This window comes from Lepidochelys olivacea (assembly GCF_965140295.1).
Source record: "Lepidochelys olivacea isolate rLepOli2 genome assembly, chromosome: 1".
NCBI lineage: Eukaryota > Metazoa > Chordata > Testudines > Cheloniidae > Lepidochelys > Lepidochelys olivacea.
In genome coordinates this window covers 38,152,499-38,179,706 of record NC_140411.1, presented here as the reverse complement: position 1 = coordinate 38,179,706, position 27,208 = coordinate 38,152,499, and the positions used below count along the sequence as shown (strand labels likewise).

Below are 27,208 nucleotides of genomic sequence, written 5' to 3'. Positions count from 1 at the left end.
GTGCAAGTCTAATTTGTTTCTGTGATAAACTTAGTAATGATTTCTGCCTCCCATTCTTTGTTTAGAAAGCACAGAAAACCATTACCCATGCCAGAGGCAGAGTTGCGTTTGAGAGGACAGCATTTAGCAGCTCACGGAGCATGCACCTAAATGTTTAAAAAGTAATCTCCCAAAAAGGAAATAGGGAGCCTGATTTTCCTTTCTGTTGCACTAGTTTTACATGGTTGTAACTCTACTGGAATCCAGGGTGTGATGCTGCTGTAAGACAGGTATAATGGAGTAGGGAATTGAGCCCCAGCTGTTTTTCTCCCCTCCCTTTTATTGTGATTACACATGTCTTTATCATGGGGGGAAGGAACAATACAGAAAATAGTACTTGCCATTATTTAAGACAGCACATATTCCTCTAAAGAGGTTACAGGGCAGGCTAAACCCGGCCTTGAAGTGGGGAGGTAGGAGCTCAAAGAAGGGAGAGGAGATAGGTTTACAGAACAGCAAAGGAGAGCTGGAGGGATTAAAGGAGAGAAAGACAGTGACGAATTCTGAGACGTGCATAGCACCTTCGGAGAGGTGCAGAGAGTCCTGTCTCCCACTGAACTTCAGTGGGAGCTGAGGCCATTTGCAGCTTGCAGGAAGTGCTCAGCACCTTGCAGCGTTGAACTCAGCTGGAGTGACCCACATCTTTTGGGCAACTACAGAGGGTTGAGTGAGGCCACCAAAACATCCTGTTGGGCTTCCATAGGGCATACCAATCACTATATTCCCCTTGCCTTTAGGAGCTACTACAATATCAATAATAATAATGGGAAGAAGACGACTGAGCACTGAGTTCAATTTTCTTTTCTTTGCTGAGAAAATGTCACAATAGGGGGGGAAAAAAAAGAGAGAAGCTGAGGGGATAAAACGAATCCTGAGGATTTAACTGTTCCTCCTCCTCTTCCTGAAAGTGTCCATTGTTTGAACAAAATGCAGCGAAACAGGACACAGCAGCTCTTTTACAAATAACTTCCACTGTTTGGAAGCTGTTATTTTCTCTGCCTCCATACGAGGTCTCTAGAGATGCATAAGTTACAGCGTCTTATCAGAAGAGCATGGCTTCTATTTGAGGCTAGCTTTGCAATGATCTCAGAAGTCAAAGTTTAAGATTGTGAAAGGAGTTAGGGTTTCCTTTTGCAGACCTGCAGTGACTGTGAAAGGAACTTAATAATAAGATTTTCCCTCCTTGAACTTCCTGATACTGGTTTAATTTGACATTTAACACAGTATCACAAATGAGTCCCAGTTAGCTTGTAGTTCGTTGTTAAAAAGGTAGAAACATAGGAATTATGATATCAGAACAGTCCAATGGTCTGTGTCATTTGATGTCTTGTCTTTGACATTGGTGTATTCTGTATGCTTTAGAAGAAGGCATGCAAGTCCCGTAAAGTACCTAAATGTACTATTGTATAGAACACAGACTATAACTTTGTATTGCAAGACGGACGTTTTTCCTGACCTTGGATCTCCTACCCCAGTGGTGCAGTGCAGTCCCATTCCCCGTCATCCCAAACAGTGAAGTGGAACAGTCTGTTTGCAACAGGCCTCTTTTTTTTTTTTTTTTTTGGACAAGGGAAGTTTCAGGATGCTCAGCTAATCAGTCAGATTCATGGGTCAGGTTTAAATTGTGGTGCAGAGAGCTTGGTGTGTTCCTAAACTCCGCCAAAGTCACACACATCTTAGAATTTCTTCTGGATAGTCTAACTATGGCTATTAAGGCTCTCAATCTGAAAGGACAGATGTGGCTGTGGCTCTATCCAGCATTTTGGAAGCAGGGAACACCAGAAAAAGACAGGCCATAAAATCCTTAAAGATATTCATGAGCAGCTCTGGTCCAACGCTGATCCTATGGGGCATTCCGCTATTAACCTCTTTCCGTGCTGAGAACTGGGGCTGTTTATTTCTGCACTTTGTTTCCTATCTTTTAATCTGTTTCTAATCCATATGGGTAAAGACCTAGAAGTCGTGAGGACTTTGCCTCTCACCCTGTAGTAAAACCAAGATTTCTTAACAGCCTCTTGAGAGGGATTTTTATCAGAAGCCTTTTGAAATTCTAGATTATATCTAGTGGTTCTCATTTACCTGCTGCCTTGTTAACTCTTTCTAAGAATTCAAACAAGTTAGACAGACAGTATTTACCTTCACGTAAGCCATGCTGTCCCAATTTTTTTTTGCTTATCTTCTTTAGACACCTGCTCAGGTTAATGTTCGTCTGCCTTTTTGTTTCCTTTATTTGTCTTTCACTACAGGCATACAGTATTTTATGGGATTGATTGATTGTTCTAGTGGTAATTAAGAGAGTTTAAACAAAGTTATTCCCTCTTTACACTAACAGCATAACTGTAGTAAGTGAAATTGTTAAATAAAAGCAAACATTCTTTTAAAAAGTGTGTTAGAGCCTTTGCACCTCCCTGTAAAAATATCCTACTTAATATTTTAATCACTGCAGTTTAACCTTGAATAAAACCTAGGAGTTAGTCCAAGCAATTGTGCTTGAAATAGGAAGGGTCTGTCTTCACTGCATGAAAAGTCACCTAATCAAACCATTGTATGGATTCCCTTGAGCTTGCAATGAGGATAGCATGCCTTGCATCTGCATAGAACTGCCATCCCAGGCCTTTTACAAGCATTGGTTGGGTGCCTGGATTGGTGCAGTCTCCCGTGGTTTCTTTGCACTAGAGGGGGATGCCACAAGGGTTGCAGGTGCACTTGTTTATCCAATCCCCCTGAATGTATGCCACAACCTAGTAGCTCATGGTTGGAAGTAATGAAAAAGTTCCTGCTCCCATCAGCAGTTTTGGGCATCATGAGTAGGGCCCTACCAAATTCACAGTCCATTTTGGTCAATTTCACTGTCATAGGATTTTAAAAATAGTAAATTTCATGATGTCAGCTATTTAACTATAAAATTTCACGGTGTTGCAATTGTAGGTGTCCTGACCCAAAAAGGAGTTGGGGCGTGGGGTTTGCAAGGAGGGGGTTGCGGTACTGCTACCCTTACTTCTGCACTGCTGCTGGCAGCGGCGCTGCCTTCAGAGCTGGGAGCTGCAGAGCAGTGGCTGGCGGTGGGTATGGTATTGCAACCCTTCCTTCTGCGCTGGGCAGAGCTGGACCCTCAGTCAGCAGCCACCACTGTCTGGCTGCCCAGTTCTGAAGGCAGCAGTGCAGAAGTAAGGGTGGCATGGTATGGTATTGCCACCCTTACTTCTGCACTGCTGCTGGCGGGGTGCTGCCTTCAGAGCTGGGCGCCCAGCCAACAGCCACTGCTCTCCAGCCTCCCAGCTCTGAAGTCAGTGCAGAAGTAAAGGTGGCAATACTGTATCCTCCCTAAACTAACCTTGTGACCCCCCTGCAACTCCCTTTTGGGTCAGGATCCCTAGTTTGAGAAACTCTGATCTCCCTGTGAAATCTGTATAGTATAGGGTAAAAACACACAGAAGACCAGATTTCACGGTCTGTGACGCGTTTTTCATGGCAGTGAATTTGGTAGGGCCCTAATCATGGGATAGATGCTTTAAGAATCCCAGAATGCATTGGTGTAATCACAGTTGTAAGGCATCTGGAGTGGATGTGCCAAGCAATGCTGTTTTGTGAACATGCCAAATTGTTGTAGAGTCAAGTAAGGTAAACCGTTTGATGCAGCTTACATTCATGTGACGTTTTCTTTGAATATGTGTGGCCTATATGTCTATTACCAAAGCAATGTCTACTCTGCACTGAGCTTGGTCCTGATACAAAGCCTGTCAGAGGAAAGACTCCTATTTACTTCAAAGGGTGTTGAATTTGGCCCTCAGAGAAAGGGAACAAAAACGTAGTCCTCAGCTCTGCCTGGTGACATTTGACATATATTCACTATTTTTTAGGCAAGAAAGAATATTCTATTCAGAAAACATACTGATCCCAGTTTTTTTGTGTCTGACCTTCTCTTTTTTTCCCGTTTTTATTAAAGATTCCTCCCGTCACCTTCATGTCCTACTGTTGCTTCCACTTGATCAGTTATTATTTTCATCTTTGCAGGGCTCGTCGAAGCTCAGGTTCCTCTTTCATATAAATTGTTCAAATGGGACTCCATGCTGTAAATTCCTAATCCCCACCTCCCCATTCTCCCTCCCACGACATCTGCTTCTCGGCTAACTCCTCACTTTGCCAAAAGATAACTGCAGACACCCAATGTGAGTGACGACATGGCCAAGCATCTATTTTCATGAAAGCTGCTGCAATCTACTTACAGACCTTGCTTCACAGTGAGATGCTGTCAAGACAAGCATTCATACAGAATTGCCCCAAGAATTATGATGCTCTCGTCATTTCTGTGGGAACTGTTTGACAGTCATTTGCTGTGAAGCAAGACAGAAGCATCTGATTCTTACCTCACCCCAATCCCACCAACTATTGTATAAGGTACAAAGCCAAAGTTAAGCTACAAAAACATCTGAATTTTTAAAGGATGTTTTAAAAAAAATATTCTGCCCCCCCCCCCCATTTTGGCGAATAGTAGAGTGAGCCTTAGAACCTTTGTTTTCACTGCCTAGGGCCTCACCTGAGAGAGCAGCTGAGGAAATTTGGCTCTCACCTCTCTCCTCTGTAGGAGCTGGTGACATACCCAGGGTACAATCAGCACTGCTGCATAGCTGTCTCTCCTCTACGCCTTCTACGCTGCTGGACTGGTGAACAGCCAGTTGACCTGTTAATACACAGCCTCCAGCATGTAACTTGCTCCCAGCTACACTGTATTGAGTACTACTAGCTAGCCACTCATGAACTACACCGCAGAAGAGCACTAGTAGACTCTCTAGTCCCAGACTTTCCCCCCAGATATGTGCCTCTTGTATGGCCCAGCACACTACTGGACAAAACAAGCTCATATGAAGTCCTCATTTCATCAATGGAAAATGATATGCACCAGCTTTGTTATCCCAAATGGAGTTTCCCACACTCTTTACTCCATACACATTGGTTAGTTAAAACAGTGCAACAAGTTTATTAACTACAGAAAGGAGAGAGATTTTAAGTGACTACAAGTAATAAGGCATAAAGGTCAGGATTGGTTACAAAGAAAATAAACTGAATAAGCAAAGTGAACTTAAAAGCAAAAAGGTTTTTCTCAGCATAAGCTTTGCACTCTGCTGGCAGCCCCCACTCCCAGTTTAGTTCCTTAAGAGTCGTTGATGTCATGAGCAGAGATGAAGGAGGAGAGTGAGGTCAAGCATTGTTCTCCCCGCTTTATAATGCAATTCCATGTGCTAAAAACATCCTTGCTGAGTGATGGTGACAAACAGTCTCTTGTGGACTTGAGGTTTGAACTGCCTGAGATGAAATGCAAATTTCTTGTTCACGCCTTCTCTGCCAGAGATTGGCCGCTTAAGCAGGTGATAGTCCATTAACACCTTGCTGGGATGCCAGCGTCTTTGTCTCTGAAAACTGGTTTGGGCCTGCTTTTCTAACTTGGAATATGTTACAGGAATGTTATACAATAAAATCTTATAACTTCACATACAATGTTGGTGCACACACTTTGTTGGGACAATAATGTTCAGCAGATTATGAGCTTTCTAATGATACTTCACAAGGCATACCTTGTACAGAATTTGTCGTAATGCTGTAAAGTGGTGAACATAATGGTATAGACCAGGGGTGGCCAACCTGTGGCTCTGGAGCCGCATGCGGCTCTTAAGAGGTTAATATGCAGCTCCTTGCATAGACTCTGACTCCGAGGCTGGAGCTACAGATGCTGACTTCCCAATGAGCTGTGGAGTGCTCACTGCTCAACTCCCTGCTGTTCACCAGGTCCTGTCACCATTCCGTCCCTTCCCCCAAGGCCCCTGCCCCTTCTCTCAAGCCTGCCAAACCATCGCTCCTCGCCCTCCCCACCAGAATCTCCTGCGTACTGAAGAACAACTGATTGCGGTCGGAGAGAGGTGTGTGGAGGGAGGGGGAGGCACTGATTGGCAGGGCTACCGGTGCGTGGGAGGTGCTGGAGGGGGGTAGCGGATGGGGGCCTGTTGACGTATTACTGTGGCTCTTTGGCAATGTTCATTGGTAAATTCTGGCTCTCTCTCAGGCTCAGGTTGGCCACTCCTGGTAGACTGTCACAGAGCCCCTTTTCCTAACTCTCTTACTGCTCTCACCAGCAAACAATGAGCTTCCTGCCCCAGCGTTGGTGGACTCATTCCTCTTACTTGCGCATTAATTTTGTTCATAGAATCATCGAAGATTAGGGTTGGAAGAGACCTCAGGAGGTCATCTCGTCCAAACCCCTGCTCAAAGCAGGACCAACCCCAACTAAATCATCCCAGCCAGGGCTTTGTCAAGCCAGGCCTTCAAAAACCCTCTAAGGATAGAGATTCCACCATCTCCCTAGGTAACCCATTCCAGCATTTCACCATCCTCTCAGTGAAATAGTGTTTCCTAATATCCAACCTAGACCTCCCCCACTGCAACTTGAGACCATTGCTCCTCGTTCTGTCATCTGCCACCACTGAAAACAGCCTAGCTCCATCCTCTTTGGAACCCCCCTTTAGGTAGTTGAAGGCTGCTATCAAATCCCCCCTCACTCTTCTCTTCTGCAGACTAAATAAGCCCAGTTCCCTCAGCCTCTCCTCATAAGTCATGTGCCCCAACCTCCTAATAATTTTTGTTGCCCTCTGCTGGATTCTCTCCAATTTGTCGACATCCTTTCTGTAGTGGGGGACCCAAAACTGGACGCAGTACTCCAAATGTGGCCTCAGCAGTGCTGAATAGAGGGGAATAATCATTCCCCTCGATCTGCTGGCAATGCTCCTACTAATGCAGCCCAGTACGCCGTTAGCCTTCTTGGCAACAAGGGCACACTGTTGAATCATATCCAGCTTCTCGGTAATGTTACAATCTGCCCTGAGTAAGGGGTAGCCTGTAGCTTCACCACTGTAGGAGCAGACCAGAGAATGAATCATGACTTGATGGGTCACAGTCCATCTCCTGTTCCCTGCTCGGGGAGGGGAGTAAGTTAATTCACCACTTTTTCTGGAGCAGCTTACTTCTTCCCCATGCACCCTGGCTGATGTTTGGAGGAGGCAGAGCCAGGGCTCCTCCCATTCCCTGCTTCTCTCCTATCCCGTTTGTTCCCCAGGGAGAATATCAAGTAAGTACCGCCACTCTACTCCATGCACCCAGAGTTGAATAAGGGGTGGAGGGAGACTTAGTGATGTTCACTACAACTCCACTGAGCTGCTTCACCAGCCCCCAACCCAAGACTTTGGAAAGTGAGACAGTGAAATTGTAATTGGGAAGATACTAGGCTAAAAAAAAAAATTCCATCTGATATTGAGTGCAAAGGTACAAGGGGTTTTGAAAAATACACAGTACAGGTGAAATAGTTCAGGAACCACACCAAAAATCCACCTAAGAGAAAGTGGACTTTAAAAAAAAAAAGCATTGGAAATCTGCTGAGGGTTTTCAGGTCTTCTGAGAAACAATTCCAGCTTCTTATCAAACAAGCAAAACTTCCACAAAATTATTTTATCAATCTGATATTGAATTAGCAGAGCATTGTTGATTCTTGCCCATTGCCTCCAAGCCTTTTTGCTGTTTCTGTAGAGTGTCATTCCTGTTTTGTGTGCTGAGGCAGCATCATTTCATTTCCACTTTGTGGCTGCCTGGCTGTTCAGGTTTTAGTGTGATATACAAATGCATAGACGGAATTTTCCAGTGGAATCACCTCGCTTACTAAAGTGTCTTGTTATTCCATAGCTTGTCTTAGAGAATTCTAATTGTCTTCCATGTAATGGGGAGTATGACTATAGCTAGGTATCCTAAAATGTTTCGTACCTTTGGAGGAAGATCAAGTATCATGGAGCCTTTCCACTGGCTTCAGTGGAAGATGAATTGGATCTAGTTTCAAATGAGATTGAAATAGTACATCTGTATACTTTACAAATAAATGAAACTAGATCCTCTCTTTCCCCTCCCCTCCCCCATGCTTATCACTGATTATATTTTTAGGAATGGGTGTGATGGGTTGGGTCACAGAGACCCCTTGGGACTGTCACCTGATGGGCTGAGACTGCCTCTGAGCCTGTTTTCTCTGCCAGCTTGGGCCTCCAGAACCCTGTCTTGTTGAGCCAAACATGCTAGCCTGCTGCAACACAGACCCAGGGTCTGAACCACGCCCCCAAAACTGCAGACTGAACTGAAAACACTGTTGCCAGTGCTCCTGTTGCCAGCACTGTTGCAAGTGCACCTGTCTCCAGCACCTAGACACCCAGTTCCCAACGGGATCCAAACCCCAAATAAATCCGTTTTACTCTGTATAAAGCTTATACAGGGTAAACTCATAAATTGTCTGCCCTCTATAACACTGATAGAGAGATATGCACAGCTGTTTGCTCCCCCAGGTATTAATCACTTACTCTGGGCTAATTAATAAACAAAAGTGATTTTATTAAGTATAAAAAATAGGGTTTAAGTGGTTTCAAGTAATAACAGACAGAACAAGGTAAGTTACTAAGTAAAATAAATCAAAATACGCAAGGTTAACTTAATACAGTAAGGTTCTAGATACAAATACTAACTTCTCACCCTAGTTGTTATCTCAGGTACAATCCTTTTCAGACCAACGTTGTAGTTTATCGCCTGGGTCCAGCAATCACGCACACCCCCATAGTTACAGTCCTTTGTTCCAGTTTCTTTTAGGCATCTCTTTGGGGTGGAGAGGGCATCTCTTGAGCCAGCTGAAGACCAAAATGGAGAGACTTCCAGGGCCTTTTATATTCTCTCTCTTGTGGGTGGAAACCCTTTTGTTCTTCTGTGCAAAATCACAGCAACAAGATGGAGTTTGTAGCCACCTGGGCAAGTCACATGTCCATGAATGATTCAGCTTTTTGCAGGCTGATGTCATTGTTTACATGTTAGTTTGAACATTCCCAGGAAAGCTCAAATGTGGATTGGCGACTCCAGCGAGAAACTGCTGAATTGGAATTCATTTGCAAATTGGATACTATTAATTTAGGCTTAAATAGAGACTGGGAGTGGCTAAGTCATTATGCAAGGTAGCCTGTTTCCTCTTGTTTTTTCCTCCCCCCCCCACCCCCCCCCCGATGTTCTGGTTTAACTTGGATTTAAACTTGAAGAGTGGTCAGTTTGGATGAGCTATTACCAGCAGGAGAGTGAGTTTGTGTGTGTATGGGGGTGGGGGGGATGTGAGAACACCTGGATTTGTGCAGGAAATAGCCCAACTTGATTGTCATGCACATTGTGTAAAGAGTTGTCACTTTGGATGGGCTATCACCAGCAGGAGAGTGAATTTGTGTGGGGGGGTGGAGGGTGAGAAAACCTGGATTTGTGCTGGAAATGGCCCACCTGATGATCACTTTAGATAAGCTATTACCAGCAGGACAGTGGGGTGGGAGGAGGTATTGTTTCATATTCTCTGTGTATATATAAAGTCTGCTGCAGTTTCCACGATATGCATCTGATGAAGTGAGCTGTAGCTCACGAAAGCTTATGCTCTAATAAATTGGTTAGTCTCTAAGGTGCCACAAGTACTCCTTTTCTTTTTCCCAATGTCTATTGTTAGTTAAGTACTCCCAATTACTTGAATAGTCCCTTCACAATATGTTGGCCAAACCTCCCTTATGTGTTTCCTACAGTAAACACTTCAAATACAAGCATAGAACCAACACTCATGACTTCAGATATAAAAATGATACATGCATACAAATAGGATGAATATATTCAGTAGATCATAACCTTTGCAAAGATATGTTGCAGTGCCTATCTACCATAAAGCATATTCCAGTTATGTTATATTTACACTTAAGCTTATTTCCATAAACATATAGATTGCAACGTCACAATGGGACCGCCTGTTTTAGGGAAAAATATGAAATCCTACTTGTGAGCCCATAAAAGTTGTAATGGAGCAAAACTTAAAACAGCTTGTAATTTAAACTACAGTAAGTTTTATACAGCTGTGTATGTAGCTTTTCTCTCTGAAGCCCTAGAATCCAAAACCTCTCTTGGAATGTAGCAGTCTACATCTGATCTTAGAGATATCAATTTTGTTACCTGTTGGTGGACATGTAGTGGGATTTTTTAAAAAGAAATCTTAATTTCTGGAAGAGCCTTATCAGAAATTATTTTCGTTCTCCTTGCTGTTTTTGGAAGATCAGTACATGGTGCATGAAATGAAACCCCTGTTGCCTGCCATAAATTAACAGTGAACAAGCTGAACTTTAGGGCATTAGAAAATCATTATCTTTAGCTGTTGCATTTCAGTAATATTTCAGTTCTGGAATTCAATAAAGAAAGCTAATTTAATCTCATCAGTGACGACATTCTCTATTGTTATAGGAGTCTATTTTAGAACGGTGGTGAATTTCATTTAAAAGTTCATGCATACAAATAAAGCCACCATAGGATAAAATTAGAACCAGTCACAATTAGTCTTTAAGAAAAGAAACAAGCTTAATTTGTTAAGCCCATAGCATGGCATATTGCCTCTCATGAATTTAAATTGGTCTTTGATACGATCTGAACACATTGTAGCAAATGGAGTATAAAATCGATCTGCCTTTGCACTGTCTTTTTAAAGCTGAGCAGTTTGCATGCTACAGTATCTTCTGTGTCCATTTTCGTAATTGGGGTCTGTTTCAGCAGTGTTTAGACTTTTACGGGTATATCCTCAGCTGGTTTAAAATATCAGAGCTCCATTGACTTTGATGAAGCTCTGACTGTGTGTGTGTGTTAGTTATATGCCAGTTCCTTTTTGAAGTGCACTCCAGCTGGAGCTATTAAACCTGTGTTCAGAGTCACAGGATGGGAAGGGGTTCTGAGCCCAGGGAGAGGTGTGGGGAGTTAGGTGTGGATTCCCAGTAACAAGGGAGGTTGATGAGCCTACGGAAGCCCATTGCTCCAGCATGTGGGGAATTTGACTAGAGCTCTTGTCCTTTTGATGAGGGAAGAGGAATTGTTGGAAGGAGCCAGGGGTTGATTGTGAGGCTGAGAGAATGGGTGGTAGGGGAGAGAAGAATGAGCACCCTTCCTTCCCTGTTCCTTGTCTGCTTTCTACCATTTTATCTCCGCCCCCACTACCAGTGCCCTCCCAAGGCAGCTGCTCCTCATCTTCCCCTTGATACCCCAGTTTTTACTTAGAAAATCTGGTCATACCACAGCAGTGGGAAGGGTTCCCTGCTGCTTACAAGGTCACACACACGCTGTTTTTTTCAATACACCAACCATTAATGCTGGTATGGATACAGCTTATCTATTCATCCAATCTTTCACTGCAGGGCTGGGGATTTTAGAGTGGGTAGGTCAGGAGAACTCTGTGGAGAGCATTGATTCTGTTGGAGATGAACATGGTTTTATACATTATGTATGTCTTTGTTATAGGTCTCTTTATCTCTGTTTTTTTTGGTGATTTTTCTTATTGATTGTCATAAAGAAATAGACAATGAAAAGTACAAAAAGGTAAATGACGTACAGCTTGTATGTATTTCCAAATGCTTCCCACAATTTCCGATAGAATCATGCAGTTTTACAGCTCATCAAAACTGTGAGACCAGAAAATACTACATAGACGTAGCACATTAGAGTGGGGGTTACGGTAATAAAATAGAAGATAATACATGAATAGGAGAGGAGGGAAGGAAGGGGGCTAGGTGAAATGGACATCTGCCATTCTTTGAGTATCTCAACTTTTTTATCCAAATGTATCTAGAAATTGGGTTCAAATTTCTTTGAATTCATATAATTGAATTCCGCATTGATAAGCTGTTCTTTCTTTGGCTGTCAACACTTTTATTTTGATTTCTAGATAAATATATAGGATAAAATCTTCTCCCCATTTGAAGTCAGAGGGAGTTTTTGACTTCGGTGCGGCTAAGATTTCACCTATGGAATAAAGGATGATTTATTACTGTTTGTATTATGGTATAGCCTAGTGGCCGGGGCCCCATTGTGTTAGGCACTGTGCAAACATATAACAAAGGCACAGTCCCTGCCCCAAAGAGTTTGTAATCTAAGTGTAACAATATAGACAACAGGTGGATAAAGCAAAGTATAAGGCAGAAGAAAATAGAGATAGTCTGACGAGAATAGTTCAAGGAAGCAATGAAACAGTATTGGTCAGCATGATATCCAGTGGTCTCAGCATACCAGCTGCCTAGCAGTTATGGATTTTTCTTTTACCTATTTAAAATGTTACATTTCACGACTTTTCATGCATCTATGGTAGTTTTTGAGACGTGGAGAAGAGCACAGCTATGGCAGGAAGTGGATAAAGCAATCTCCCCAAATAAATTTAAAGAAATCTATTTCAAAGAAAGTCATGCTGTGTTTAAATTATACTTCGCTGCCCTGTGAGACAACATTGGCCAAGAAGATGGCTTTCATTATTTTTATGGTCTCTGTAAGGCATGTGATTTTGGTTGCTAAGGAATGACTTTACTTTTGTGTGGTGTAACTGTTTTTGTATATATAGGGCCAGATTCTGGGCCCCCGATATGTTCCCACTGCTCAATGCTGCAGCACAAAGAGGACATAAGGCTGCCCTACCAGGCCGCTTGGTGATTCCTGTTGCCTAGGGGTATCCCTAGATGCTATCCCACCCATCTCTTGGAAGGGGCATGTGAGGGTCAGGAAAGTGTGTGTGTGACTTGTGCTCTGGTAATACACACCTTTTGAAACAGCTCCTGCGGGGCCATTACGAGCTGGAGTCAGAGAAGTGTTAATCTCTTTACAACCACAGGTTCAAATCCGGGCGAGGTCAGTTTAGCCTTTTGTCCGGCTGAGGTATGGACATTGAGTACTATGCAGTTTACTGAGTGGGAGTTTCAGATGCAACGTACTGGGAACATGGTGGTGTGGCTAGAACAGTGCCAGGGGATGGGGTTGCAGTTAAGACAGGGCAGGCAGAACAAATCTTTGCTCTCCTGGGAATCAATCCAACTGGACCCCTTGTTTACAAGGCCCAAAATTCATTCCTTTCCCCCAGCTACCTCTGATTCCTATGCTAATGTGCGGAGGGCAGGAGATTCAGACTCACAGAGGTGGGGAAGATAGGGAATGTTTCCAGAGCTGTCTTTGTGGAGAGAGGGGACTCAGTTTTCCGACTAACTGGGAGGAGGATGAATCTTCAGTATGCTCTAGCCAGGGCCATAAAGCAGAGGGGACGTCCTCACTCTCATGCTGTTATAGCAGATACCACATGGCAGTGGTGCAGTAGCAGTAAACAACAAATTAGTATTTCATCCTATCCGTGGTGCGGGGGTGGTTCCTCACATGCCCCAGGCTACCTGTTGCTTCAGGTTTGGCAGCATTTTCTGAACCCACCAAGGCCCATTCACCACATTCTTTGTCCAGTGTTATTGTCAGTTTAATTATTATTCCTTAAATTGCCTGTAGGACCTAGTCGGGGGCCCAGTGTACTGGTGCTGTACAAATTACTAAAAACAAAAAGACAGTCCTTGCCCAGAAAATGCACAAATTAGAATTATAACAAGGTTCGGGAGGTGGACAACCAGATGGGTGGGGTGAGGACAAGGTTACAGCAAAGATGGATATATTTGCGTACATTTTGTAGACAGTAAGATGGCAGCTAACAGGTGTTGGGCATGTTTTCTCTTAATACACACACACACATTCGGACACATTGGGCAGGCAGTAATTTTTGCAAGGAAAAAAAGGCGGAGTGGGGCTGGGGCTGGGGCCAGAGCTGGGCTGGGGGCGGAGCGGGGCTGGATGGAGCTCTCTCTGCACCCCCTGTGGGGGCTGATCCAGGCCCCACTGCATCCCACCCCTCAGTGTTCCTCCGCACCCCTCCTCCCCAGGGGTTGTGCCCCACAGTTTGGGGACCACTGCCTTCAAGTGGTAAAATATTGCTAAGAAAAGCTAGGTCAGTAGAAGAAATAAATTGAAAACTAAGCCGTTAAACTTTTAGTACTCAGAAAGCAAGTGGCCAAGCGCAGTTAGAGAGGCCCTTCATTAAAGGGTGAGAGTGGGAAGTTAGTGAAATGTAATAAACTAGATACTGCTGAGAACCTGACTGTATCTTTGTTTCAGTAATGACCGAAGGAGCTGAAGGTCACATTCTGGGGCTGGATCACACTTTCCAGAGGGGATTAGGTTATAACTGTGGCGAAGGAGAGAGCGAGCCAATGAAATGATTTACCTCTCCACTACAGGTACAAAATTCTAACATCAGATGCTTTGAGGCTTAGCACAGGGAGCCGCTTATGTAATTGGGAAGCTGAGAAAGCAGGAGGGCCTGACGAATTACATTCCTGCATGCTGAAGAAATAAGAGCCTTGGAAGGAGAGATAGTGAGAGTCTTTAGCATTGCAGAGGTGGTGTGTGATTGGTTGGATGGTTTGTTTTTTAGTAGCCTACTAATGATGTGGAAGTTTGGAGAGGATGAATGATTGGTGAATGGCAAGCAAACACATTAGGAAGGACTGCAGAAACATGGGCTATTGCAATGGCAGACCATCTGATGGAAGTGACTTCAGAGATTAGGAATATACTAATACTCTGAACTTCTACCTCACCTTCCAGCCAAACCTCTCAAAGCGCATTACCAACATGAGTGAGTTCAGTCATGCAGTATGCCTTTGAAGAAAGGAAGGAGTGTTGATGCTCATGCTACAGATGAGGAATACTGAGGCCCTGCGAAATAAAGTGACTAGCCCAAGGCCAGTGGCCAGTATTCACTGCTGCAGTCGGATACCACAGAGCGCAGCAGAGTGGGGGCGGTGAGGGAGATCAATGCAGCTGCCTGTTCCTCTGGGCAGTTCTGCATTAGGCCCAGCTGCAGCAGCTCGTAACCACTCCCAAGGACCCATCTGCTAGCTGCGCACAGACGGAGCATTCAATAGGAACCCCCCGTGGGGAAGTTGCAGCTGCCTTCCATTCCCCTGGCACCACCCGAATCATGCAAAGGGAGCCGAGCAGACAGAGAATCTGTCTCACTGAGTCATTTGCTGGGCACAGAGTCCAGGATCATAGTATCCTGCCCTGATCATTAGCTATGCTGCCTTTCTTATGGTTATCAAGCAGATACTGGCTGTATAAGATCCTGAAAAGAAACAAATGAAATGATGCCAATAATGTATTTGAGACGATAATTAATGGTTTGAAAATCAGTATAATGGACTACATTTAAGAAGACGGGTTAACAAAACAGGGTAGTATAAGCAACACATTGTGACTGATAGATGAAGCAAAGTATCAAAAGAATGTTATACGTTTTGAGGGAAAACTGAACACAGTTTTTGGTGAAAGAAAATCTGTTACTTATCTGACTCCCATCAGCATAGTATCTAAGTTGTTAATATGTTCTGGCATAAATCAGATAAAGTGTTTGTCTGATTTTGTGTGTGTGTCCTGAGATTTTGAGGGTGAGAAGTGAGGAGGCATATCAACTTCGTCATAGTTTCATATTTCAGAGCACATTCAGATTCTGTGGTCATGTGTGCACCATAAATACCTGGATAGATTAGATAACATGTTTTTCTAGATCTGATATAATTTAAATGAGTAGATTATTTTGGTGAAATGACACCTCTCTCCCCCTGTTCCCCCCACTATATTCTAGTGCTACTCAGAATTCTGGTGCTGAGAACTTGTGTAAGCTGACATTTAATGTGCTCTTTGCATTTAATCACAAAGCACAGTACCAACAGTAATATTTTAGGCATCAATCTTTTGAGTGACTCTGTGAAGAGAGACTCCAGCACTCACATGGAATCCCATTATTTCCCTGGAGCGTTGTGTGGGCACAGGGTGTCTGTTCAGGCAGACTTATTTGCAGGATTGGGTCATTTAGTTTCACAGGAGCCTTATGAGGTAGGCATTGTTTTACATTTTGAGAAACTGAGGCACAGAGAGGTTATGTGGCTTCATAGGCGCCGACTCTGTGCTCTGCGTCCACTGACAGCCAAGCTCCCCGCCCCCCCCGGCCTCACCTCCTCTGCCTCCCAGCGCACTGCGTCTCCGCTTCTCCCTCCCTCCCTCCCAGCATTGCTGCTGCCAAATACCTGTAGCAAGCACTTGGGGGGAGGAGCGGGAACATGGAATGCTCAGGGGAGGAGGCAGAGAAGAGGCGGGGCTGGGGTGTGGATTTGGGGAAGGAGTCAAATAGGGGCAGGGAGGGGTGGAGTTGGGGCAGGGACTTTGGGGAAGGGATTGGAAGGGGACAGTGCAGGGGCGGGGCAGGGGTGGAGTTGGGGCAGGGCTAGGGCAGAGGTGGGTTGAGCACCCCCCGGCTCCAGAAGAAGTCGACACCTATCTGTGGCTTACCCTATTTCACACAGCAAATCAGTGACAGAGCCTGGAATAATATTCCATATTGTCTGACTTCCAGCCCAGTGTTTTAGCCACTAAACCATCCTTGCCATAAAGTTTTAGATTAATATTGAATATGAATTACACCAGAGTCAAATCCCAGAAAAATGGAAAGTTAGTCCTTCACAGCCAAGAGTGAAGTCCTTTTTGCCATTATGTAAGTCCAGTTGCATCATTCCTTATCCACCTCTGGACAACGACTCCCTTTCTAGAGTCCTGGACAATTTTTCACTTCTGTCCTCCTTGCCTTTCATGAAATACAACGTCAACTCAGAGGCAGCACAGAATTCTCGTACTCTTTTTTTTATTTTATCTCTTTTTCTCTTTTTCTTTTTCTTTCTTTGAATTTTGCTATATTTTATGTAATAGGAAAAGTGTTCAGGATGTAGGCGTCTGCTTTGCTTTGATGTTTAGCCATCTTTGAAAGCTGTTTACTGATTCATTTACTCCATCATCATGAACATTATCCCTTAAATAACCCAGGATCATGATGTGGTATTTACCTCTATAAGGGGAACTATTAGCAACTTACGCATCTTTCAGATTTTTGGTGTGTGGAGAGACATTTTTTTTTCCATAGAAAAGATTGTAAAGGGTGTATAAGATCAAAGCATCCAGAATTTTTATCATCAGCTGCCACCCCCAGTGAGGCAGCATGGGCTAGCTGAAAATTTGATCTTTATTGACTTTGCCACCTCAGAGAATAAAGATAATGGGTAAAAAACAAAAATAGTAATTGGAAATAGCTCCTGTGTAGCAGAGCTGTCATGAGGCAGATTGATTCAGTGGTGGCAGAGTAGCTTTATTGATTGTGAGTCCTTAGTGAATTAAAAAGAGGACCAAATGACTTAATCTTTCCTTTTTATGTGTCTGACTGTAACAACTGAATGTTCTGATAGAATAAACAACACACACAAGTATGGGAATATTATCTACTTCAGTCAGCAATATTTCTTTCAGAGACGAGGAGAGAAGTCATCAAAAACTCAGCAGGGTCAAATGTTCTTTACTGTACTAGAGTCTAAGAGTGGCAGAAATTATGTTGTTTCGGTTTTTAAGTCTTCAGGTCTGATGATTCTAGGAGGAAAAAAGAAACACTAACAGGAATTACAGTCACTTCTCTCAGATGTTCATAGTGTGTTCCTAAATTTTGGCTCTTAGTCTGACCCTCAGATATGTTGCTGAGACAAAAAAAGTCAAATTATTATTTGCTCTAGGTGCATCCAATACTAAGCTTTTATTGTTAATAAATACGTTTTGAGAGGGGTTTTCATCTGAGGATCTCCAGTTGCTTTCACAAACAATAATTGACTGTGTCTCCCAACATGCCTGTGGAGTATGTGAATATTCTACCCATTGTACAGATGAGTAAACAGAGGCAAGGAGGGCCAGATTCCCATTTATCCTAAGGCCACTTTACAATGCTGTGGCAGTGAGAATCAGGCCCAGTGAGATTAAGTAACATGCCCAATGTCCCAAAGAAAGCCAGTGTCCTGACTTCCAGTCCCCAGTTCTCAGCCAGAGACAACTCCTGCCCTTACTGTCGGTATGTACATTTAGTATAATTGTTCTTTGCCAAGTAAATTAATCTTTTATCAGTAACTCTTGAAATGTAACTGGTTAATCCATTCTGGAATGGGCACTGGCTATATGCAATAAGGGTGTAATTCAGTCAGAAGGGGAGAGCCCCACAAGGCTTCTATGCTATTAAATAGTCTCACATTTTCCCTCCACAGAGAAGGGAGTGAGCGGAAATAGAGCAGCCATGCAGGGGCCTCAATGCCAGGCCTGAATAAGCTGATGAGCAAGGAGTACAGGGAGAGGCTACTGGATCCACATGTATGCTGATCCCATGGCCCAGTATCCTCACATGAGAGGCATGAGGAACCAAAGCCATGGTTCCAGTGCATAGGCTGAAATAGAAGCAATAGCAGGGCGGTGCTGCAGCTCTGTGTCCTGCCTGTGGTTTTGGAGGCGGATTCTGCCCCATCCCTGTTAAGTTCTCCGCACAGGACCTGATGACTTGAGCTTTAAGCAAGTGCAAATTTCATCTCAGACCATCTCTCTGTCATCTCTTCCTGGGTGACTCTGTCATCTTATACTTAACATGGCCCAATGGAACTCTTGATCTTCTGTCAAAACCCTGCCCTTTTCCTTCTGTCAGCAACGTTGCCATCCTCTTTGTTATTCAGGCCTGCAAACTGGGCCCTATCCTTTGCTTTGTCCAGTTTCTGCTGCTGCTTCCTCCGCAGCGTCTCTGAGGGCTGGACTACACACAGACTTACACTGAAATGACTGAATTGGTTTCAGTTCACACCTTTTGTTATTTTGGTGCACACCAGCATGTGGGTACTCTTACTCCAGATTGAAAGGGTCCTATTTCGATTTTGCTTCAGTCGATAAAAACCAATAACAACAAAGGAGTGAACTAAAACTGATTTCACTGCAAGTTTGCTTGTAGACCAATCCTAAAATGCAGCTTTCGCTCATTGTCCTGGCAGCTAAAACTCTCTCATCCAGTTCTTCATGTTCTCCTGCCTTGACTACCTATTCTCTCTCGCCTCCTAACATCCACATGCCCCATCCAGTTAACTCAAAACACAGCTCCCAAGATCCTCTGCCTTGTCTGTCGTTCTCAGTGTGTCATCTCAGGTGTTTTATCCTGCCCCGCCCCATGCCTTTTTCAGCTAGTTAAAGCTTCTTATTCCCCCCCTTAAGGCCCTTCACAAGTCTGCCCGTCCCTGCTTCTCTGCTTTTATCCTTTAGCTAGTCCTTCCTGCCCCTCTTTGCTCTGCCAGTGAGAGCAGCCTTAACACTCCATGTGTCCACTTCATGCCACCCTTTATCCCTGGAATTACCTCCCCATACAAAGCCAATGGCCTCTTCCTGCGCACGACACACTTCTCCCATGATGCCTACAGGAAACTGCCAATTGATAAGTGTGAGGGTGGGGGCAGGTGGGGGTTGCTATTTAGTTATATGTATAGTTATGGTTCAGAACCATCGAACAGTGCAACACAGGTGACCTGTAGCCATGTAAGCTTATTCCTATTACCCTCCTCCTCCCTCCGCTTTCAACGCTATGGTTTGTTAAACTCATCGTTTCTTGTCTCAGCTTAGATTGTAAATTCTTCAGGGGAGGGACCATGTCATTGTATGTGTTCCTACAACCCTTGGACAGTGGTGCCTTGATGGCGGGTGCTACCACAACATGAACAACAGTGAGCTCTTCCTATGTATTTAAATGCCATTATAGATTTTCCCAGTGTTCACTGGTGATGATGTATTTTAAAGAAAACTATTTCAATTGTTAATTGCAGCATTTGAAGAAGAGCATACATATGAGATTCCCTGTCTCACATTTCTTTCTTTCTCAGCTAAATGACTGATCACTGTACCATTTCATCTTTACTAAACTTCTGTACATCCATAGGCTGGACACAGCTCAATTTGTTTGGATTCAACATACTATAAAAAGTTCTTTTTTAAAAAAAATCACACACTTGATAGGTTACAAATGAGGTGGCAGCACTGTCCAGTGCATGACACTCGTCTCCAGCATAATTGGAGACATTGCCTCTCATATGTTTTGGTCCTCCTTTCTTTCAGGGTAAGTCTTCCCTTAACTAGTTTGTTTAAGGGCCATCTATCTGCCCTGCTCCTTGTCTTCCTCATCAGGGACTTCCCCAGTTTGGAAAATGTGTACCAACAAATCCAGGGAGTAGGCAGCCAGGAACAAAACAGTGTTGCCAAATCTCATTATTTTATTTCAAATTTCATGATATTTGGTGCCCCAGTCTTGGAGTTGCTTGATTTTGTGGAATCTTAGCTTTTAGTAGGGGGGAAAAAGCCTCTTATCCACAACCTTAAGGGTTAAACTTGAAAATCTGACCTGAGTACACCTTAATTGTTCAGAGACCAGAAGGTAAATTAAATGAGGAAGGGATGTCCCAGTGGTTAGGGCTTTAGTCTGGAACTTGGGAGACGTGGGTTCAATTCCCTACTCTGCCACAGACTTCTTGTATATGCCCTTTGGCAAGTCTCTTAGTGTTTCTTTGCCTCAGTTTCCTATCTGTAAAATGGGGTGTCAAAGTTTGACTCAGACTCACAATTTATCAGACCACTCTGTTTTATTAGCAAAGCTGCTCTGCTAATACATTTAGAAGTGAGCCCCCCGAGAGGGGCTTGTGTCTCTTAATTTATACAGTTTTTTGGAGAACAAGTTACAGAGAAGTTACAGACAAAAGAAGAAAAAGATTTTAGTCACCACCCTTCGAGATCCCTGAGACCAGTCAAGTATCTTCAATTACCTGCCACCCTTAACAATCTCCTTTAACAGCTTCCAGTTAACTTAACTAATTGCCCTTCACACCTTCCATTCTGATGCTTGCTTCTTAGACGTGCTGGCTCTATCTTAATTGCTTCTCCATTCAAAAGCTAACTGTCCCTACGTGTGCTCCCTCAGATACTTTGTAACATGTTTTGGCATGCCCTCTCATATACAATGTATCCAGCATGTCCCCTTATACAACGTTATACTTATACAATGTTATACTTCCACAGGGGATAATACCACTTCCTACCTCATAGGGGTGTTGTGAGGATAAATATTTTAAAGACTGTGAGATGCTCAGATGCTGCAGTGAAGGGGGCCATATAAGTACCTACGATAGAAAGAATTAATTTTTTAAAGTTTGGAGACTTAAAAAAACAAAAACAAATCTCATGTTTTTTGGGCCTGCCTCAGACTTCTGAATGCTTGAAGTTAGCAGTAGTGAAGGGTGGAGATGTTAAGGGCTGTGGGGAGAACTTGAAGCCCTTGCTTCTCAAGAAAGAAGTGGCTGTTCCATGGAGGTACACCAGTTCACACTGGCTGAAGATCTGGCCCAGCATGCTTTGTTTGTCTGCAGGTGCCATGCCCTTACAGGGGGCTGCATAAGTACTAATAATTCTGAAGGATTTTGTCTTTGTTTTTAGATTGTGATGGATTTTAAGCACCCAGATGGCCGTACAGTGGCGGTTATGCTTCCTCAACGGAGTTTACTGGTGATGACTGGAGAATCTAGATATCTGTGGACTCATGGGTAAGTGCGGAAACTCCTATAATGACTGCATTACTTACATAAAGTGGGAGGTGGCTAGAACTTTTTTTCGCCACTTAATGTACTATATTTAAATCTGTTCTGAAGGAAATTGACTTGATGTTAATGTTATCATTAAATATACAGGCCACGATTCTCCCCTCTATTCAAAGTGTGCTCAGACCAAGTGAAAAAGCAGGGGACTATAGGAAATCATTTGCTGCTTCCTGATTCACAGCTGCAAAGGGGTAGCCCTGACTTTCACCACTGGCATAAGATTGCTCAGGGACCTTATGCTGGTGAAGGATTGGGTATAATAGAACTCCAGTTTACACCCCACCTTGTCCAACCCATGCCTGACCCCTGACACATCTCCCTCCCCTTCCCTATGCCTGGGTTTGGGTGGGAGAGGGGTTTGGTTCAGGAGGCTGTGGACCCACCTCTGTCCGCACAGGGATTGGGCCCTTCTACCAGCTGTGTCCAATTGGGTTATGGCCACTTTTGGACTGCTTATACAGCACAAAGTGGCCTTAACAAAGTGCGGTTCCTGCAGTAGGGATTTCCTGATGAATACATCTTGAGGTGTTATTTATTATAGAGGTTAAAGACAAACTGTTAAAATCATGCACAACTGGGAAACAAGTATGACAGGAACTTGGGAACATAGAAATAGGCATATGGGATCAGCTCATTTGTCTCCCTAGTCCATCATACTGAATGCTCTGGGCAGTAAAGCCCTTTCTTTATTGACAGAATAGATCCAACATGTAATATGAGCTTCTTGCACTGTCCTCTCTCAACCTTCCTCTGCAGGGATTATCTCTAGCCAGGGTTAAGAATACAGTTCACTTACCATGTCAGCTCCCTCTCCTTATTGCTGAGACTTCCAACAAGGATGCCAGTTGTGGTGGATTTTGTGCTATGGACACATGTCAACTAAGAACCAGACTGAGATCGCCAGTTCATTTCACACGTCTTCAGATGATCAGTGTCTTCTAGGTCCACGGACTTGGGACAGATTCAAACCAGGGATCCCAGGACTTTTTCTCCTTGAGGCAGTAATTCCTGGCCAGGCTTTTATTCACCTTTCCTAAAAATGCTTTGTCCTACATTTTCAAAGGGAGCCACATATATTTTTTGAAAAGGCATTTGTGGGCCAGATCCTCAGCTTATGCAAATTGGCATAGCTTCATTGATTTCAGCATATGCTTAGGAGGCAAAACACCCACCTCATATATCTTTCTAGTTGTGTTTGCTCCCATTAGTTTCTTTGCTCTCAAATGCCACTTGTTGTAATCAATAGAGCAATGTCCGTTTGCACCATATGAGGATCTGGCCCTTTGTGTCTAAAATGGACACTTTTAACAGTTGGTGCTTCATAGTAAAGAAACTAAGGAGAGTAGACACAACTAGACAGACATTTGGTGTGGTGTGTAGCCTACCAGTGAAGCATGCAATTGCAGTCTCTACAAAATTAGATAATTGCTATGGAAGCAAATGTAGTCACTTCATTTGCAAATATAACTAATCATGATGTATTTAAGATCATCTGTATTGCTTTTTATCTACTTCTTACAAATCAAATTACTGAGAGCAAGAGGTTCAATTTTGAAATCATTCTGGAAATGTTTTCATTGCATGTACTTGGAGGCCAGGGAAATCAGAGGCTTCATTTAATCCTATTAACATTGTACGTAGGGAAAAGTGTCATTTCTTGTTTCTGAGAGCAGCATAGGGTTAAGAAACAAATTAGACAATATCGGAAAGGAGATATGGAGGACAAAGTACTCATTTTGCCTTGTCAATACAATTAGTCTTGCACTTCCTTCTGGGTTTTTCATTTTGGTTCCAATGGGTATTTTTTTTGGTTGAATACAAATGCGTAAGTTGGTACAATGGGCCACCACATGACCCCACAATAGCGGTGACTTCAATGGACCTAGGCTGACGTACATAAGCTGGCCATGCAGTTGGAGCTGTGCATTCTCAGAGGCTCCTCCCTTCTGGCTTACAGGTAGCTGCTTCTCTATAGATTCCAGGTGTCCCTGGACTGCCTTATTAAGTCTTCTATTCCCAGCCCTGTCTCATAACTCCTTTCTAGATCTGTGGAAGATGCAGACAGGGAGTTAATTTGCTGCATTCTGGTTTTCAGGCAGGGCCCCCTAGTTTTCTCTCTGTGGAAGGATACAAGAGGCCACTTCATTGAACATACTGATAGGGGAGACTGTGTACATTGATAAGCAAGAGGTACTCCTGGTGGAATTCTGCGCATCTGCGGATGAGAAAATTCGTCTGTCCCGCATAATTTTGTATTTTCCTGCATAAAATACGTTTTGCCTAAGAAGTGCTGCAGTTCTGCCTTTTGCCCACCAGAGGCCGCTGTGGTGCCAGAACAGCGAGTTGCCTTCATGCAGGAAAGACTTGCTCACAGCTGCCACCCAGTAGTACTGGAGGCATCTCAGATACTCAAGTATGAGGGTAGCTGAGGTATCTCAGATATCGCTGTGTGGTAACTGTTGGAAATCCTGCCCCCTTAATGGAGACCACTCTATATAGCATGTGTAATGCTCGTGGATTGCATGTTGCATATTTGTAATTAGAGAAGCAAGAGCGCGTTAAATAGTATGTTGGAATAAAGTTTGTAGCAGGATCTGTTTAAGAATTGCCCTCTAAAAATATAATTAGTTATAAGTAAGACTACGTTTTAGTCACGGGTATTTTTAATAAAAGTCACAGGCAGGTCACGGGCACTAAACAAAAATCCATGGCCCGTGACCTGTCCATGACTTGTACTATTTACCCCTAAATAAAACTTGGGCCAGGGTGTTGTGGGTGCTCTATGGGGGGGTGGTCTGGGGTCTCTGTGGGTGCTGGTGAGGTGGCGTGGGACCCTCGCTGGTGCTGGAGGGGAGGGGACCGGGCGGCGGCGCATGGCCCGGAACCCTTGCTGGTGCTGGGTGTGGGGAGGGTTGGCGGGGCTGGCAGGCTTCCTACCCAGCTCTGCGCAGCTACCTGGAAGTGGCTGGTATGTCCCTGCAGCTCCTAGGGAGAGGGAGGGCCAGGAGGCCTCCACATGCTGACCCTGCCACAAGCTCCAGCTCCGCTGGTCCAATTGGTGGGGAATCGCAGCCAATGGGAGCTGTGGTAGCGGTGCCCCCAGGAGGGGCAACTACAGGGATGTACTGTCTGCTTCTGGGGAGCCCCCCACCCCCGAGGTAAGCACCGCCCCACACTCCAACGCCCTGCCCCAGCCCTGAGCCCCCTCCCACATACATATTGCCCTAGCAGCCGTCAGTGTGGCTGGCCCAGGGGCTGCACTGGCTTCTGCAGAAGTCACAGAATCAGTGATTTCAGTGACAGACACGCAGCCTTAGTTATGAGTGTTATAGTTCAAGGTCACTGCACCTGTATTCCCCCTCCATGATCCCTCACAGGTACCCACTCTGGGCTTCCAGCTCCCCAACTGTCTCCTCTCCTGGGCAGAGACCCGTGTCTCTCTCCCTCCAGACCAGAGTTCTTCCAGGCCGCATAGTTCCCTGCCTACCCTTTGGTATTCCCAGCAAGCCATACTGCCTACACAGGCCAGTGCCTGCACGTTGCTTTCTCTTTGAAGGCTATAAACAGTGTAATTGCCATGGTTAAGTTACCAGTCAGCTCTTTATAAGCAAGCACATTTATTCTGAAGGTAAACGTATGACAGAAAAACATAAAAAACAATAAAAGAACATACATAAGCTTACCAGAAGTCACTGAACAGAAGTCACTTACCAGAAGTCAACTCTAACAAGGGCTCTGGTAGGAGTCAGTCTTCAAACCCCACAAGGGGGTTTTCCTGTGGTTACAAGTTCATATCAGCCTTAGCTGAGAATTAGCACACTCGTGAATAGTGCAATCTTTCCTTTGTTCAGCTTGGGCCTCTGAGCTTCAGATTCCATGAGAAAGAAATCAGACATTGGACTCCTCAGGGTATTGCTTCAAAAGGCTGGGTTTTTGCATAGCTGGAAGCAGGGAATTTGCATTCACCTGCCCCTCAAGAGGGTACATACAATCCTAGCTCACAATAATCATAAACCATTCATTTAGTACAATGGACCCCAAAGCTACTTAAATTAAATTCAATGAGGTCTCTCAAGGATATGGCTGGAAATTGCTCCATCTGTCACAATGAGCAGTTTGCCCAGTGCAGATTAAATAATCACTTTATTTTGTATTAGGATCACGCCTCGAAAGTTTGATATTGTTCATGCATCTGAGCGACAGAAAGTTGGATCAGTCACTCCTGATGTTGGAGATTTGACATTAAACAGGAGGGGAACAAGGACATCGTTTACTTTTAGGAAAGTGAGGCGAAGCCCTTGCAATTGCAGTAAGTGTTTTGGGTTGATCATTGAATCCTGTGTGTTGTCCTTTTATCGGACCCTTAAGCACAGTTATTTGAAATCTTATATAATGAATGTTTTGATATAATTTCTATGAACAGTCTTCACATTCAAAGCTTGCATTTTCCTTAGAACAAAGCCACAGAACAAAGCTTATTGGGCACTGTTTCCTCTTAAAAGCAATATGATACAGTATCAGTGAATGGATACTTTTTCCCACATACATCTCCACAGCAGGAGAATTTTGTCTAACATAAGAATGGCCATACTGGGTCAGACTAATGGCCCATCTAGCCCTGTATTCTGTCTTCTGACAGTGGCCAGTGCCAGGTATCCCAGAGGGAATGAACAGAACAGGTAATCATCAATTGATCCATCTCCTGTCACCCATTCCCAGCTTCTAGCAAACAGAGGCTAGGGACACTTCAAAGTATGATTTTGTATCCCTGCCCATCCTGGCTAATAACCATTGAGGGACCTATCCTCCATGAACTTATCTAGTTCTTTTTTGACCCCCGTTATAGTCTTGGCCTTCACAACATCCTCTGGCAAATAGTTCCACAGGTTGACTGTGTGTTGTGTGAAGAAATACTTTCTTTTGTTTATTTTAAACCTGCTGCCTATTAATTTCATTTGGTGAACCCTGGTTCTTGTGTTGTGAGAAAGAGTAAATAACACTTTCTTATTTACTTTCTCCACACCAGTCATGATTTTATAGACTTCTATCATATCCCCCTTAGTCATCTTTTTTCCAAGCTGGAAAGTCCCAGTCTTATTAATCTCGCCTCATATGAAAACTGTTCCATATCCATAATAATTTTTGTTGACCTTTTCCATTTCCAATATATTTTTTTGAGATGGGATGACAATATTCAAGATGTGAGCGAACCATGAATTTATGTAGAGGCAATGTGATATTTTCTGTCTTATCATCTATCCCTTTCCTAATGATTCACAACATTCTGTTAGCTTTTTTGACTGCTGCTGCACACTGAGAAGATGTTTTCAGAGAATTATCGACAGTGACTCCAAAATCTTTCTTGAGTGGTAACAACTAATTTAGATCCCACCATTTTATATGTATAGTTGGGATTATGTTTTCAAATGTGCATTATTTTGCATTTATCAACATTGAATTTCATCTGCCATTTTGTTGCCCAGTAACCCAGTTTTTGAGATCCCTTTGTAAGTCTTAGTTACATCCAAAGCAGTCTACAATCTTGAGTAGTTTTGTATTATCTGCAAATTTTGCCACCTCATTGTTTACCCCTTTATCCAGATCATTTATGAATATGTTGAATAGTACTGGTCCTTGTACAGACCCCTGCAGGACACCACTATTTATCTCTCTCCATTCTGAAAACTGACCTTTTATTCCTACCCTTTGTTTCC

At 43.8% G+C, this 27,208-nt stretch overlaps 1 protein-coding gene across 1 annotated transcript in view; it reads left to right on the top strand.

Annotated features, from left to right (window-relative positions):
- ALKBH8 (alkB homolog 8, tRNA methyltransferase) overlaps positions 1–27,208 on the top strand; it is a 78,980-nt gene that overhangs the window by 28,430 nt on the left and 23,342 nt on the right. Inside the window, exons 8-9 of the mRNA XM_084632811.1 lie at positions 21,334–21,440; positions 25,652–25,803. Coding sequence (XP_084488937.1) covers positions 21,334–21,440; positions 25,652–25,803 — 259 coding nt within the window. The remainder of the gene's footprint in view (positions 1–21,333; positions 21,441–25,651; positions 25,804–27,208) is intronic.